Raw genomic sequence first — 15,796 nt, 5'->3', positions numbered from 1 at the left:
CGCATGGAAAACAGTTTTTTTTAGATAACAAAGTATAACGGACGTCCCTTGATCGCACTGTATAAGAATTATTATGAGACTATGTTGCCAAACTTTATGTCGTCAAATGCTCTCAATATGAAACGGGGAAGATGTATATAACATATACGCGAGAGGTAGTAGTCAGCGCTACGGTCGTTCGTTGTTTGAACTGAAATATACGATTTTGTACACGATGAGAATACCTGACGTCATCGGCAAAAATTGACATACGCACTCAGGACGTGCCATGAAGTCATAATACATTGAGAATTCGGCAAAACAATTCGACGTCCGTATATCGGACGTCGGATTGCAAGAGGACGTCGAAATGATGGTAAAACGACAATGTATGGCTCTCCAAAGGCGGTTTAATGTATATATATATATATATACATATATATATATATATATATTTAAATTCATTTTTACCTAGTTCTTTATAACATGTAAAGGACTTATTCATTGGGTATCTAGGTTGAAGTTTGATTTCGATGTTTATTGTTTACAAACGTTTCGGCAAATCCGCCTTCTTCAGTGTAAGATATCAATTAAAATGGACATTACAATCTAAAAATTGCATACATTATTAAATGAATAAAAATTATTGCAAAATATCCCACAAATTGTCGTCTTTGTTGTTCTGATGTTGTCAAGTGGGTGCTGTCATTTTTATGTCATAGTTCTTCTACTTCAATTCGGTGCTCGCTTCAATAGTGGCATATAGATACGGCTCAGAATGTATGCAATTTTTAGATTGTAATGTCCATTTTAATTGATATCTCACACTGAAGAAGGCGGATTTGCCGAAACGTTTGTAAACAATAAACATCGAAATCAAACTTCAACCTAGATACCCAATGAATAAGTCCTTTACATATATATATATATAGGAAAATTTTATTTGACAGTACCCTCGTAAAGATTAAATTTTATTGATTTGACTTGTACAATTTTTATTATAGGAATATTGCTAGACTAATGTTGATGTCCAACTGTTATTATATACAATCTTGAAAAAGGCTTATTTACGCCGAAACATATGTCGATTTCACTGAATAAAATATAAATATTTGAATTTTAATGTGCTCTAAACCCAAGAAAATTACACTTTCAATATATATATTAGCAATTTGCTAATTGTAATGTTTATATTTAATATATATTACAGATCCTTGAGAAAGGTAAGAAGTCTTACCGAAAGCTTGGATGATATAAAAGTGTATCACTTAATTTCCTAGATCGAAACATCCTAACATTTTTGTCTAATATATATATATATATATATATATATATATATATATATATATATATATATATATATATATATATATATATATATAAATAATAGCAATTTTCGGATAATAGACAATTTGATTTTTTCATCAAGCGATTCCTAAAGTTTGATATTCAAATAAAAGTACTAAATTTAGTGTGTTTTCTGCATTACACATTTTTTTTCACTTCCCTACTTTTCATATGTACAGAGAGTTTCAAATTCGATGCTCACTGAAAGCATTTCGATAACTATAAGACTAAGAGAAAAAATCTTCAAGGATCTTTTTTTATATAACTAGAAATCAGATCGTAAATGGAAAATAACTCTTCTCCATTTATCCAAAACGGTAATTAATTTCTGTCATATGTTATGAGGATCATATAAACTATAAGAGTTATTGAAAAAAACATTTAACAATTTGTTCAATATATCGAACAGAAACAAAGATATGGCGAAATATTTGAAACAACCGTTTTTCAGAAACTCGAGAATGAAGCAAAATATTTACTATCTGATTTCTTAAATGTCATTATTTCGAAAAAAGAAATCGGCGGTCCTTGAAGATTTTTTACTTCAAGTCTTATAGTTCTCGAGATGCTCTCAGTGAGCATCGAATTTGGGCTACCCTGTACAATCTTGGACTCTCATTTTCGGTGTTTTGATTCTTTCAGCATTTGTAAAGGTAACTAACAATTTTTCAAGGACAAGAGGGTACAAATAACAAAGCTGGATTCTAAGACTCGATGAAGAATGATAGAGACAGACAACAATTTTAACAAGCCAATTCCAATATTCCAAGAAATAACTCAACACAAATCATTGATTGAATAAAAACAAATAAAACCATTTCAAAAGTGAAGGAAACCTCAACAGCTGGTCCCAAGAAATATATCCAGTTTGTCGAGGAGTAATTAGAGGATAGAAAATTTCAATTGCATAGATTTTACAATACAAACTTTGCCTTACTCAGACAAAATATATCGAAAATAACTTAAAGATGTAGATTTTTTCATGTTCTTAATTTATTGTAACATTTTTTAATGAGCAACCTAGTCAAATAACTGTTTTTAAATTCTCTCTAAATAGCAGGGTATATCCTACTTGAGAAGAGTGTTTATTGAATTAGCCTAACTCTAGCATTGAAAATTTTGGACAAGCCCATATTGCCGTTCACAAAATTATTTAGCGATTGTAACAAATAGCCTTGAAACGATTGTTTTCGGTTATCCCAATGTATTCAATCATTCGCACAATGTCTGATAGAAAATAAAGATCAGAATAATATGGTTATAGCAGTATTTATTTCTACTTTATACAAAAATATCGCTTCTGCAAATTCCTCATTGAAAATTTATATGAAGTTGTTTGAAAAGATTAAAAGAATGATGTGACTTCGATTTCAAGTTAATCTGAAATCGAATACACATAATGGAGAGTAATATGTGAAGAAAGAAAATTTCATCAATACATCCGTTGGAAAATATTTCTTTTCTCAATTTGCATGAAGATTTCAAGTATATATTTTATGAATCTGAGTTCCACCTGTACATTCTATAAATAAATGGGGCAGGTTGCTATTGCAACAGAAATGTGATCACTTTTATTACGAATTTTAGAATAAATTAAGACCCATTATATTAGAAGCAGTTATAAACGCTGACAAAACCCACACAACTTTCTCTGTTATCTATATCTCCGAGATTAAAGAAATAAAATCTGAGACAACTTCTGCATGATATTAGTCACAATATTTCCTTCGCATAAAGCTTTATGAAGTAGAAAATCATACGTGTAATCTTTCAAAAACTGATCAAATTTCAAAAATGAATGGTTGTTTATAAATGATGCGCTCACCTGGATACCTTTTTCGCTTTCTGGAGCTAATAATATTTGTTCATCACTGAAACCAACTACAAAACTAATTGAATAAAATAAACAATAAAATTCACGTTTATGATTAGAAAGAAAATAAATCTTTCTAGCACTAACTAAGTGAAATACAAAAGTGCCATATTCTCATAATATAAATTCCTCCATATGTGTTTACGAAAAAACAATAAACATAACAAGCCTAGTAGGAAGCAACTCTTCTGTTATAGGTAAATTATTCAATCGAAAAAGTAAGAATGAAAAAAGTGCAGAACAGAAAGGTAGTAAGATCATGAATATTAATAGTAATATTATTGTCGATTATTAGGTGAACATTGACCTCATTATTGATTTATCACGATTGTATTTCATAATTTGGATCAATTTAAAAAAAATGGTGATGAACTTAGAAAATAAGATTTTTGTACACTTTGATTTGGATATCAGCGGTTACTATTTCATTAACAAACAAAAGTAAATTGAAAAACAGAGATTTTGAGATTTTCAATATCTCAAAATTTTTCAATATGAATGACACTTCTGAAGCATCGACGTCAAATCTGCTTTGTTATTTCACTCAAGCGTTATGAATTCACGAAATATGGGTTCCTCATACCTGGAAATGAAAATAATGAAGAATAAGAAGAAAATTTCAATATTTTCCAACGTTTTCAGATCTTCACACAACATATTCAATACGCATGAAGATTAAATATTTTTTCAGAATACTGTTCTATTATATTTTTTCATATCAATGACAATATTAAGGTCATATAATGTTAAACAGTTCAACAGGAGAAAATTTTAATATCTTGCTTGGAACTTCCAGTTGTCTAATGCCAATTCACGTACAGGCGACCTTACGGTCAGAACTGTCGTTTGGCAGATTTTTCAGTTTTTCCTGCACTACTCTCGCTATGGCATTCGAGCCTTTCAGTCTTGGTTGAAAGTTCACTAAACACACATGAGTGGAGAAAACCCGCATTTAAAAGACGGTTCTTTGTTTTTAAAATTCCTCAATTCTGAACTTCGCGATTACCGTTAGGTTTTTGTCCGTCAGATTTCAAATCTACAGGTTTGGTCGTTCGATTCAATCGTGAAGTAATTGAATGCTACCCAAATTGGGTTGAAGTAGGAATGATCTTACCTTAATCCGACGACCGGAACAGCTCCCATATCTTCTACAAGTTCAGACAGCACCAGAACAGTAGTGGCAGGAACTTGAGACTGTGGATACTGCAACAACCCCTGACTATTACCCTGAAGAACAACCGAAACAGTTCCAGGTGGTGTGTTGGCTGAATCTGAAGCACTTCCAACCAACCCTTGAGCATTACCCTCAATAAGCACATCGGCAATTTGATGCTGACCCTGAATCTGATGGGCACTGAGGTTGTTGATGGTGATTTCACCTGAATTGTCTGCAGAATAAATCTCTATACCCTTTTGGTCGGGAGCAGTGGTATAGATGACAGTCTTATTACCATCTTCGTAGATGAGGTCTATTGGAGTGTCATTTTTATCATGAATGGCATGATGGTGAGCGTAAAGTTCTTCATCCTTATCGTACATAACTTCTGTTTTGACCTGAGCGTATAGACTACCGTTTCCCATGGCACTTTTTTCATCGATTTCCTTTTTGAGCTCCATGACATTCACTGGTGTCATGGTGGCAAGCATTGCCGGCGACTGGGGACTCTCAGTCAGAGGCGATCTGTTTGCTGGAGACGCCTGAGGGGGCAGAGGGGACATCATTGGCGATTCCGTCTCGATTTGAGCATTCGACGATTCTTCCACCGTTCTTCTTGTCATTATGGCAACCAGAAGATTTTTTTTATCACAGAAAGTTCACTTGCACGCGTATTGCACTTCGAGTTTGAGTTCGTTCTTCAACTATGGCACTTTGATGGCTATATAATTTAACTTTGAAATGTTCATTTGTTGAGGTGTGACGAAAAGTCTGAACGGCTTGGTCTGGAAATCGACCTGAAAATGAAGAGAGGGTCGTAAATAACTCAGTCGTAAAAAAGTTAGAACAATGAAGTCCAGCATGAATATTGTTTGGTCTGGTTCTCGTTACTACAATTTCTTGGGCTAAGGTCGCCACATAAATCTTGTACAGATTATGAATGAGTTCTGATCTCGACCAGCACATTTAATATCGACATTGTGTCTGGAATATTTTACGCCACAATTCCTGATCGAGCATAAACAATTTTTGATAACTCACACGTGAACTTCATTTAGAAATGCCATTTTAGATGTTCAATGAGCATTCTAGACAGGAGCGCGACAATAAAAGTAATAAAAAATATTTCAAATAGAAAAATATTTATAAATGATTGTAGAATCGTAGTGACAACTTTTGAACAGTCCTTAAACAAAATTTTCATTTATATCTATGTCCAAACTCGAGATAAATAAGTTAAAAATATTTCAAAGGTCACTACTGTGTCACAATACCTGTAATTGATTTCGACTTATTATATTTTTGTTCTCTTTATGTTCATTCTATATCACATGCATTAGAGGGCATTATTATCATCATTCGAAAAGACCCTGTATTATTTAAGATGAAGTTCGCAAAAATTGATCCATTCATTCATAAAGTTCTTGAAGGAGATCTATCAATAAATGTTCAACATGTGAACCAGGATACCAATGCAGAATATTAATAAAAAATGACTTTAACATCGTTGTGGTCTTTGAATTGATCTTTACCACTTCTCAAGAATACTGACAACTACTCTATATAATAAAATTTTGAAATTATGAATTCTTATTCAAATTTTGTGAACTCTTTGTTTCTAAAAAAATGTTTCAGAAACTACTAAGATGTTTTTATCATTTATAAAGACCCTTCATTCCACAACCAATAATATTTATATGGAATAAAACGAAAAAACTCTACTTTTATGAACAAAAATCACGATGTAGTATACAAAATATGTATTTCCATGATACGCTTCGTCTAATAATCAACAATTTAAAATAACGAAAAAACCAATAGTTATGACAATTCAACACGAAGGATCGTATGAAACCCAAGTTCTATGTGAGTATATTTCCGCTTTACAAAGATAATGGAGATCTCCAATATATTCGAGTGTGGGAAATATGTTCTCAATACAATCCTCAAATTCCATAATTCAAGATATTTTCCTAAATTATAAAACTTAATTAATCAACTGATCAAATTAAGAGCCTAGGTGAACCAATGAAGTTAATCCGTATGAAAATAAATATGATGAAATTTCAACTGTACTAATATTTCATTTTAATATTCATTGGATGAAAAATGCTAAAATTGTAAAACTATTTTTCAAAAGAAATAAGAAATAGAAGTTGAGATATCAATATATCTATCAATAAATCAACATAAAAAGTAAAAAACAACATCGCGTTGAACAACTTCTATGTGTCTAACGAAAGTTGAAAGCAGAAAGTGAAAGAAAAACACACACGAAAAAAATACAAAGGTAAAAACAACCGCAATGAAAAACTTGTATACACACGCTCATAAGCGGTAACCAGGGGTTGACCGGATTGATCACGTGTTAACCATTCTTATGCACAAGACATTTTCCAAAATAATAGACCTGATCTGAACCGGTACTGAAGAATGAATCGAATATAGTATACTACTACATAACCTGTTCAGTGCGTCTGAGCCTATAGCACAAACCACATTTTAAGTGGTTTTGGCATGTAGAGCGGAAATGCACCTTCATTCGACTGCTAAACCGGAAATATTGCCATTGATAATTCGTACACTTGACAGCATCTAAGCTCAAGCCTCAGAAATGTTTTATTCATTTTCGTGGGAGGTTTGTTCTGTTTTTAATCATCCTAATTTGAAAAAATGCAGATTAAGTTATTTGTTGAAGTAGTAAAATACGAATCGATCGCATTGTTCTAGATAATAAGGTAATAACCTGATGACTATCCATAATAAATATAATATTAATAGTAAACATAAATAGTGACAATAGGATTAGGAACTATTCTGAAAAGCTTAAAGCCAGGTAGCAAAACAAAATATAATGAAGACACTGAAGCGTTATTAATTAAGTGAACAATTATTAGCGAATATTTTAAGATAAGAAGAAAATTCACATGATGTTTTCAATATAAAAATAAAAGTTGCATTTAAAAAAAAGAATATCTGAGTTGGATGAACTAAAATATATTATTTGTGTCCTAAACGACAAAACAATGTCGCATAATCATTGAATTCAAATGAGAAACATTTATTTTTAATCGGTAAACTAAGATTCAATAATTGAGTTGAACTCCTTATCCATGAAAAGATTAATTCTTGATTAATGATTCTATTATCTCAATATAGATACAAAAAGTATACATTTCAATAAAAATTTATCGAGAACCAATTATCTAATATAATACCATTGGTGGTAGTTTTTATTATCAAAATAGTTGAATAGTGAAATGACTCTTTCTATTCTCGAAATATCTGATTCTATAATCAAATGAATGATTCTTTATGTTTTAGGTATTAATGAGGGAGATTTAAATATCAGGAAAAAATAAATGTATTTGGTTTTTCATTTTGACTATACATTCGAAAATATGAATTTCCAGATTTCTAAATGTTTATATAAATAAATCTGAAATTACTGACTCTCTATATCAATAAGATTTGAATCATTACTGATTTTTATCTCAATGTTTTAAGTTTAAACGTGTAGTTTCACATTTTTTTTTCATTTTTTTCATATCAATGGAAATTTTGATTCTAAAAATTTAAAAATGAATAGAATAGTGAATAATTGAGATGAATTCGATGTAATAGATTTGTTGACTCCATAATCGAAAGATGCCATTGTATCAGATTGTTGCAATGGGAGGTGATAGAACCTATTAAAGGCTCAACTCAATTAATTCCTCTTCTCTAAATGCGCATCATATTATTATCTACACATGGCTTTGGTACATTTGGATTGGATTTGATTTGAAAGTCAACGTTGATTGGACGATCGGCTCATCCTGTTACACCGGACAACTTCAAATCAGTACTTGGGCGTGATTATTTCTTTTGCAGTGCTTGGATATGATAGCTCGAGCTGGTTTTACACATACACAAAAAATATATCTGCGATTGAATGGCGCCATAACTGTGGTCATTTGAGGAAATGATTGAGATTCGAGAATTGCGCGATAGAATCAGAATTCGTTATTTATGAGTCACGGGTCGAGTATGCGCTTTTTCTAGAAAAAATTAAATTCGTCTAGTAGATGAAAGTGTCGGAGACGAATGCATAATCCAAACAACATTTGCAGAATCCAGACGGAGGACTACCTCTATAAAGCAGGTAAACTAGTAAAGGCGTACCATTCAAGATCAAGTGCAAAGCAATAGCTGATGAACAGGTCTGGGTACTGACTACTGTCGCCCCGAAATAACAGGTACTATTGTAATGGATCTAAACAGAAAACACTAGTTGCCGGTACAATGTGGTTTGGTTATGTTTGTGTTTACATAAATTAGGTTAGATCGTCGTAGGTATCTGCACGTTCGTCATATTATCAAATATGACAGTGTGATAGATAATTGTGCGATTTAGTTGACAGTGCGTGGTTGAGAATTTCGACATAAACATAAAAATGGTTACCTATTAAGTGATTCTAGTGGTAAATGTTGGAATCAGGCGTTCTTTCCTTCCGCGTCTTCACGTAAAGATCAGCCTTTCACAACACTTCGCACTGAACGAATTCGTTTGATCCATCACGTTTCTAAAACTAATTCAATAAGCATCATTCGATAAAACCTTCCTTTATTCAATCACATACTAGAAGCGTCTACAGGTGATTCGTACTAATACTCTACTGACGTTACAGTGCTTAAGCGGTGGTACAGAACTGAACAATGGTAAGGTATATTGAGCGCGCTACCCACACTGTTGGTCCTTGTACATAATCCACCTTTCAGGTGAGTAAGGTATGCATGCGCAGGTCTTTGATTAGTCTTTCGCAGACGAGGTACACAGCCTCCGGCCTGTGCTCAGCTGCGACGTTGCCAAAGGCTGTCGAGTTTGATTTACCAACTGCATTTGATGGTTCGACTGTTCGTTGTTTCGATTTTCTTCACGACTAACCTCTAAAATGATCATCTGTTTACTATGACACCTGTTCCTTTTTTTACCAACTATCTCACTACAACACATTCAACTCATCACATGCTCCTTCCACAAATAAATCCCAATTCATCTACACAACCAGATTTTTCCCCATCCCAAATCAATCAAAAATAAAAAAAACACTCATTCAAAAATACATTCTTTCATACACATCACAATATTAACCTAAATTAATATTTTCCAATTTTCTTTCTTTTTCGTCCCCCACTAACGTATTGAAAAAGAAATTTCTTCCGATTTTCACCTGTTGTGCCTGACGCAATTCGACGCGATCAAGATAGTCAGGATTTACCGGAGGTCAAGTTCGAAGGGGAATTCAATTAAATGGGGTGGAATCCCTGATAAGGTGTGGCAACCCTGTCGAAGTTCAGTCCGTCTCATTCCTTACCATTTAGTACACAGTTAAGTTCTTAAATCTACGTAGGAGTGCAAGTATAGCCGCCTCTGTTTTTAGAGAACTCAGGTGTACAATAGCAGCATTCAATACAAATCGCGTAGCTGAAGCTCTTAATTTCAACCCCTTGACTTTCAATCATGTGTAAGTAAGAATTATATATATTCACTACGAGGAATCACAATTATAAGAATTGTAAAAGCAGACTAGTATAAACGTTACTGTCTAGATGGAAAAATTTAACTTCAAAATGTCAAGATACTACAAAATAATTCATTCTGATCCATATGGCCAAAATATGAAACGAAAGATCACGAAGAAGCTTTATCGACTCGTTGTACCTGCGTTTTTTGAAACACCAGATTCAATCCAATCAATTCCATCTGATTACTCGATCTCAGAGATTTTTGTTAAACGATTTAACTAGACTAGAATTTTGAAATAGGCTTTGTCGAATATGTGTTATTATGGAGAAAAATACATTGCCCAAAAAATCTGATCAAGCAAGACATAACGATTTTCATATATTAAAAACTCGATTTGTAAATTATTCTATTCCATGTGATCTTTAAGAGGAGCAAATAGTCTTCATAAAATAAACGATAAAGGAAATGCATACCTATTTTTGAAAAAATCAACGAAGAAAGAAATTACAGAAATTTTTGGTTTCAATTTGAAGAGTAGTTTTCGAGTTTTCTTTATTGAACTGTTAGATATCTGTAATATGTTGGATAGAGAATAAAATACATGAATTAGCGACCTACGGTAGAAAATGAGTTCCTTGAAAAATGAACGGAAACAAAGATTCAAATAGTTTTTCAATTTCTTCAATCCATTTTTATTCCGTCTTTCACTTTTTTCTTTCTTAAATCTCTATGAGATGTTGAAGGAAGGCAGATAGATAGTCTAAAAATGTGTAAAACCATGAAGAAAAAAAATTTCTTGAAAAATTCATTGAACTTTTTTTTTTACCTAACTATACTAGATCTTCAATTATCTATGTAAAACATTTTTTTGGTGAATAAACTTATTATTATTATTATGTGTGAAATAGTCTCAAACGAAATCAACGGTGTAAAAAATATATTTCAACTCTTTGTCTAATGGATTTGTGAAGACTTCTCGTTTTTTTCTTATCTGAATCTCCTAGATTTCTGTGGGACATAAAATAGTCCTGAAATATGTAAAAATATGAAAACCTCATATCCTTAAAAAATAAACGGGGAATGAAATGCAGAAAAATTTGAACAGTTTTTCAATCTCTTATTTCTATCCTATACTCGATCTGAGGAGTCTCTTTCACTTTGTTCTACGGACTGGGCTAAAACTCTACGAAATGTTGAAGCTACGTCTAAAACTTTGAAAGAACAGCCTTTTCTTTCTAAATCTTTTAGTCCGAGAAAGTCGCTTTCCCCTTTTTACCAACAGTATGAGCTGGTTTAAACGTTAACAGTGAAAAGAACAGTTTTCGATCTCTTTTCGATTTCTATCTCTTTTATTTAAAAACTCTAGATCTCTACGAGAGGTCAAAGAAAAATGAATAGCAATATTTTATAACAAAATGAATGGAAAAAAATGAGATATAATTTAGAATAGTTTTTCAATCTCTTATTTTTATTCATCACTGGATATGAGTCTTTTTCTCTTTTTTTTTGCCTTACTTTGCTAGATCTCTGTGAGATGTTGAAGAGTGAGAAATAGCATTTCAACACTGAAAAGTATTTCTCCTTTTTCCGGGCTTCAATGAGATATTGCAGATAATCCAAAAATCTTCGAATACGTGAAATTATTATTAAGATATATTGAAAAAAAAATGGCGTAAATTTTCGACGTCTCTTCCGGTAAGTTATCGTAGAATTTGATCGTGAAGAAATCAGACATAAAAAATGAAAAGGAAAGTTAGATTCTAAGAATTGAGACACCTTCACGCAGTGGTCACATGTTCTTTGTACGGGCAAGCGTTATCTCCATCGTGGGTTTTCGTTCGTACACGAATCAACTTCGTTGATGGCCGCTTCAGGTAGAATTTGTTATGTGGAGAGGAGACCGGGAGGCGGAGGGGAATATTTTGGTCTCGGAGAGCTGGACCCCAAATTAATCGAATAAGAATGCCCGATCGACTTGACTGTATCGCCCAGCTTCTCAGGTGGACAATTTGTGTGTTAGGAGACTTCAACGGTGGGTCAAACCAGAAACCTTGTGTGTTTCAATAATGACCGACTATAATGGACCAAACCATTCTCGTTATCTTCTCGTAATTATTTAACTTTTTTTTTTGTTTTAATACGATGAACAATTGAGTGAAGAGTTAATTGTATACACAAGCAACAAAAAACGAAGGAAAGAAGGAATGATTCGGTGGTCTTGAAAATCTTTGTTGGCATTTCGGCTGGAACTTTTTTGGAAACGTTGTGCTATATGGCGTCGAATCCAACTTTATTAGCTTGATAATGTATTAGGAATTGAAATCACATCGTGAATAGGGAGAATATATCTTTGCCTTTTCTGAAAAATATTTTGCTAGGTATATTATGGTATCCGCTCGAGATATTCCAGAAATTCTAAAACGTTTTTTTTACTCATTTTTATGGTTTATATGAATGAGTATCATAAACATCAATTAACTTTTGAGAGTGTAAAGATTCACCGCTTGACTTGATATTTGAACTACTTGACTTGATATCAAGTCAAGTAGTAGTTTTTCAATGTCAAGTCAAGTATTTATTTATCAAGTACCTACTGAAAAAATCAAGTATATTCTATTAAGCTACTTGATTTTCAGCAATTTTATTGTGTACGGTGTACATAAAAAAAAAAGATAAAATGAGAAGGAACTTCACAAAAAATACCAACTATTTTGAAATGTAAACACAAATTGAATCACTAAATATGAAATATAAAAAAATACAGTTTCTTAATATTGAAAAACCTCCAAGCACTGGATTGAGATTAGCACATGATTAAACTTTTAGGTTCTGCTAGCTTAATAAAAAACTAGCAGTTATCGGAAAAAAACTATCGAACCAAGGCAAGTTATTGATACAAATCCGTTCTTGAAAAAATTTTTTTTTTGCAAATTTGACTAGTTTTTAAAATAAAAAGGTCTAGAGACTATTTCTCACCAAATGTTTTTTCATTTGAACTTCCGCTTTTGTAGAAACCAGAAAAATTTTTCTTGAGAAATGTGCTTCATAATTTTTTCCCATATTTTCTGAATGCTCACTCGATTCTGAATACGAATATGAAAATATAGTGGTAGTTTTGAATTTATTTCCAGCTATCCCATTTTTGGTCCAAACCGCAGACAATCTTATAATACTACGTATTTACAGAATCGAAAATAAAAAGCTTTTCCGAAAAAAACTCTTTCTGCCGATAATAATAATAGTAATAATAATAATAAGAGAGTTTATTTATAAGGGTAGCGGTAGGTGAATCTCTAGCGATTCACCTATCAGGAGAGTTGAATCGACTCCTGCCCACCGCAGATTCCAGGAGCTCTCTGACCCGGGAAGCTGAAACCTGTCGAAGGGTCCCTGTCCAGGGTAACGGACGAAGCCGTGTGGAAAGCAGCTCAAGAATTCTCCCACCGTAGCTCTGCGGATCGTAAAAAGCGATCAAAGGCCGTCTCCCCCACGACACGGAGGAACCCATGAATGATGGTGAATTCAAGGAAGAGAGTTTATTCAAGAAATATAAATACATTAAACAAACTCTAAACTACTGTAGAGTTAATTTTTTTACATTAACTGTGCACAGTGAAATACAGTGATATACTCAAAAAATGTGATTCCTCATCGTCACCATTATTTCAAAAGCATCCCATTAACATATGAACCGTTGAGTTTTCACCCAAGGAATGCATATTGCCAAAATTGTCGTCAAAAAAGCCATCTAATGATGCAATAATATACTGGGTCTGCCATTTGAAATATTCATATTCATATATTTTATTCATATCTTGGTAGATATAAAATATAAATATATAAAAGCGTCATCAAAAATATTACATGACTTGTCAATTCAAAATGTTACATTCAAGAGTAAAAACAGAGACACATTATTTACAACACTATATATACATATAACAGTTTCACAAAATGAATATTCACTGATGAAACTCCTCTAATGTATATATCTTTCTGTCCAGCAACATATTTCTAACTTCCTTCCTGAAAGCAGTCATATTGAAAGTCTGTTTCCGGTATAACCGGAAGTTGTAGAGATCTGAAAATATTTTGGGAGAAAGATCATTGTCTCAAACTCGAATATGCAAATTTTCAGCTCAAATTTATGATTAGTTTTCTATAAACGTGTAATAGGCCATTCCGGTGAATCACCCTGTATGAAGCTTCTATTATAATCGAGAATGAAAACTTTGAAGTTCCCTTTTTTTTAAATATTAAATTCTTAAAAAAATTAAAATTAAGTTTTTCTTAAATATAAAGCTTCTTTCATAATCGAGAATGAAAATTTGACAATCAAATATTTATACAACCATAGACAACATGGATATATTTTCCGAATATGGAATCTGAATTTCCTCAGGGTCATTTTGAATGGAATAGCTTGAAATAAAATTAAAACTACCCATATTCATATTTCATATTTCATTTATTACCCTCAAAAACATACAGGGAAAGTCATACATAAATAGATAGTTTATGTTATATATTTACATATTCGGATTCAGAATCGATTGAGCATTCAGAATTGACATGATAAAATATTATGAAATATATTTTATATATTTTGCAAAAAAAATTTTCAAATAAAGAAACAATTGAAAACCAATCAAATTTGAAATAATTTTTTTTCTGGAAAAGTGGAAAAATTGAAAAGTGACCCATCAATATGATAATATATATATATATATATATATATATATATATATATATATATATATATATATATATATATATATATATATATATATATATATATATATATATATATATATATATATATATTTTTTTTTTTCCTTCACACTTTCGTGGTTATATAGGATCAATATATCATATAGAATCAATATATATATATATATATATATATATATATATATATATATATATATATTATCATATTGATGGGTCACTTTTCAATTTTCCTTGAAGAATAGCCACAAAATCCAGTGACCCGCTTACGTGAAACACCCTGTACGTAAAAATAAAAATTAAGGAATAACCAGGAGCGACATTTGAACCCCTGGTTATTAAATGAAAAATCCGAATGAAAATTCCCAATAATCTATATCCAGAATAAGTGATAAAAAATATAATATACAGTGTGGGCCACGGTTGATGGTACCCTGAAATTCTACGGAAAACGCAAGTTGAGATTTTATTGAAAATTTGATTTGTTGGTTGGGAACCACTAAAATGTTTTCAGCTCTGTGGTGTTGCCGCTTATATCAAATACTACTAACAACTTCGATATTTCGAATAGAACTCTGTATATTATTACTTTTTTCGGTTTGCCGTAGCCTCTAGATTATTTAATTATAAAATTCCTTGTCCATCTTTAGCGGTTTTTGAGTTATCGATTATTTTACTTTTTCAAACATAGCTGCAATTAAACATTTTTCACTTCGGTAGTTGGAATCCTAGACAGCAGAAATTTCGGGTATGGATTACCAATATCCCGTTAATGTGTAATAAAATACGTTTCTTATCATACAGGGTTGTTCTAAATCACAGGCTTTAAGGAGACATACTGAAATGATGAAAAGTGCGCTTTTCCAAATGGAATGACCTGCATATCATCTTATACATACATAGCACATATTGAATGAAAATTTACCTACGTGTAATAAAATACGTTTCTTATCATACAGGGTTGTTCTAAATCACAGGCTTTAAGGAGACATACTGAAATGATGAAAAGTGCGCTTTTCCAAATGGAATGACCTGCATATCATCTTATACATACATAGCACATATTGAATGAAAATTGAATTTCCTTTCAAACGATATAATATATTCCCATAGCCTATAGCTAAATTAAAAGGTGTCCTAATTGAATGCAAGTTTTCATCCCAGTGGCAATATTGAGATAAATTTATTTTGAATATACATGAGA

At 32.0% G+C, this 15,796-nt stretch overlaps 1 protein-coding gene and 1 long non-coding RNA gene across 4 annotated transcripts in view; both read right to left on the bottom strand.

The window, feature by feature from the left end:
• The window catches only part of LOC123686699, a 69,623-nt gene extending 66,052 nt beyond the window's left edge, over positions 1 to 3,571 (bottom strand). Inside the window, exon 1 of the long non-coding RNA XR_006748482.1 lies at positions 3,152 to 3,571. This is a non-coding gene — a long non-coding RNA (uncharacterized LOC123686699). The remainder of the gene's footprint in view (positions 1 to 3,151) is intronic.
• Positions 1 to 9,049, bottom strand: part of LOC123686697 (protein grainyhead) — a 169,350-nt gene extending 160,301 nt beyond the window's left edge. For 2 of the 3 annotated variants that reach the window (XM_045626928.1, XM_045626929.1), the window contains exons 1-2: positions 8,800 to 9,044; positions 4,314 to 5,152 (exon numbers count right to left, since the gene is read on the bottom strand). In XM_045626928.1, the coding sequence (XP_045482884.1) occupies positions 4,314 to 4,978 (665 nt within the window). In that variant the 5' untranslated portion in view covers positions 4,979 to 5,152; positions 8,800 to 9,044. Of the gene's footprint in view, positions 1 to 4,313; positions 5,153 to 8,799 lie in introns of all 3 variants that reach the window. The other variant, XM_045626930.1, reaches the window with a different exon arrangement.
• Between the last annotated feature and the right edge of the window lie 6,747 nt (positions 9,050 to 15,796).

Source organism: Harmonia axyridis, chromosome X (assembly GCF_914767665.1).
Source record: "Harmonia axyridis chromosome X, icHarAxyr1.1, whole genome shotgun sequence".
NCBI classification, from domain to species: Eukaryota; Metazoa; Arthropoda; class Insecta; order Coleoptera; family Coccinellidae; genus Harmonia; species Harmonia axyridis.
Note: the sequence above shows the minus strand (reverse complement) of the source record. Positions and strands in the feature narration are given on the sequence as shown.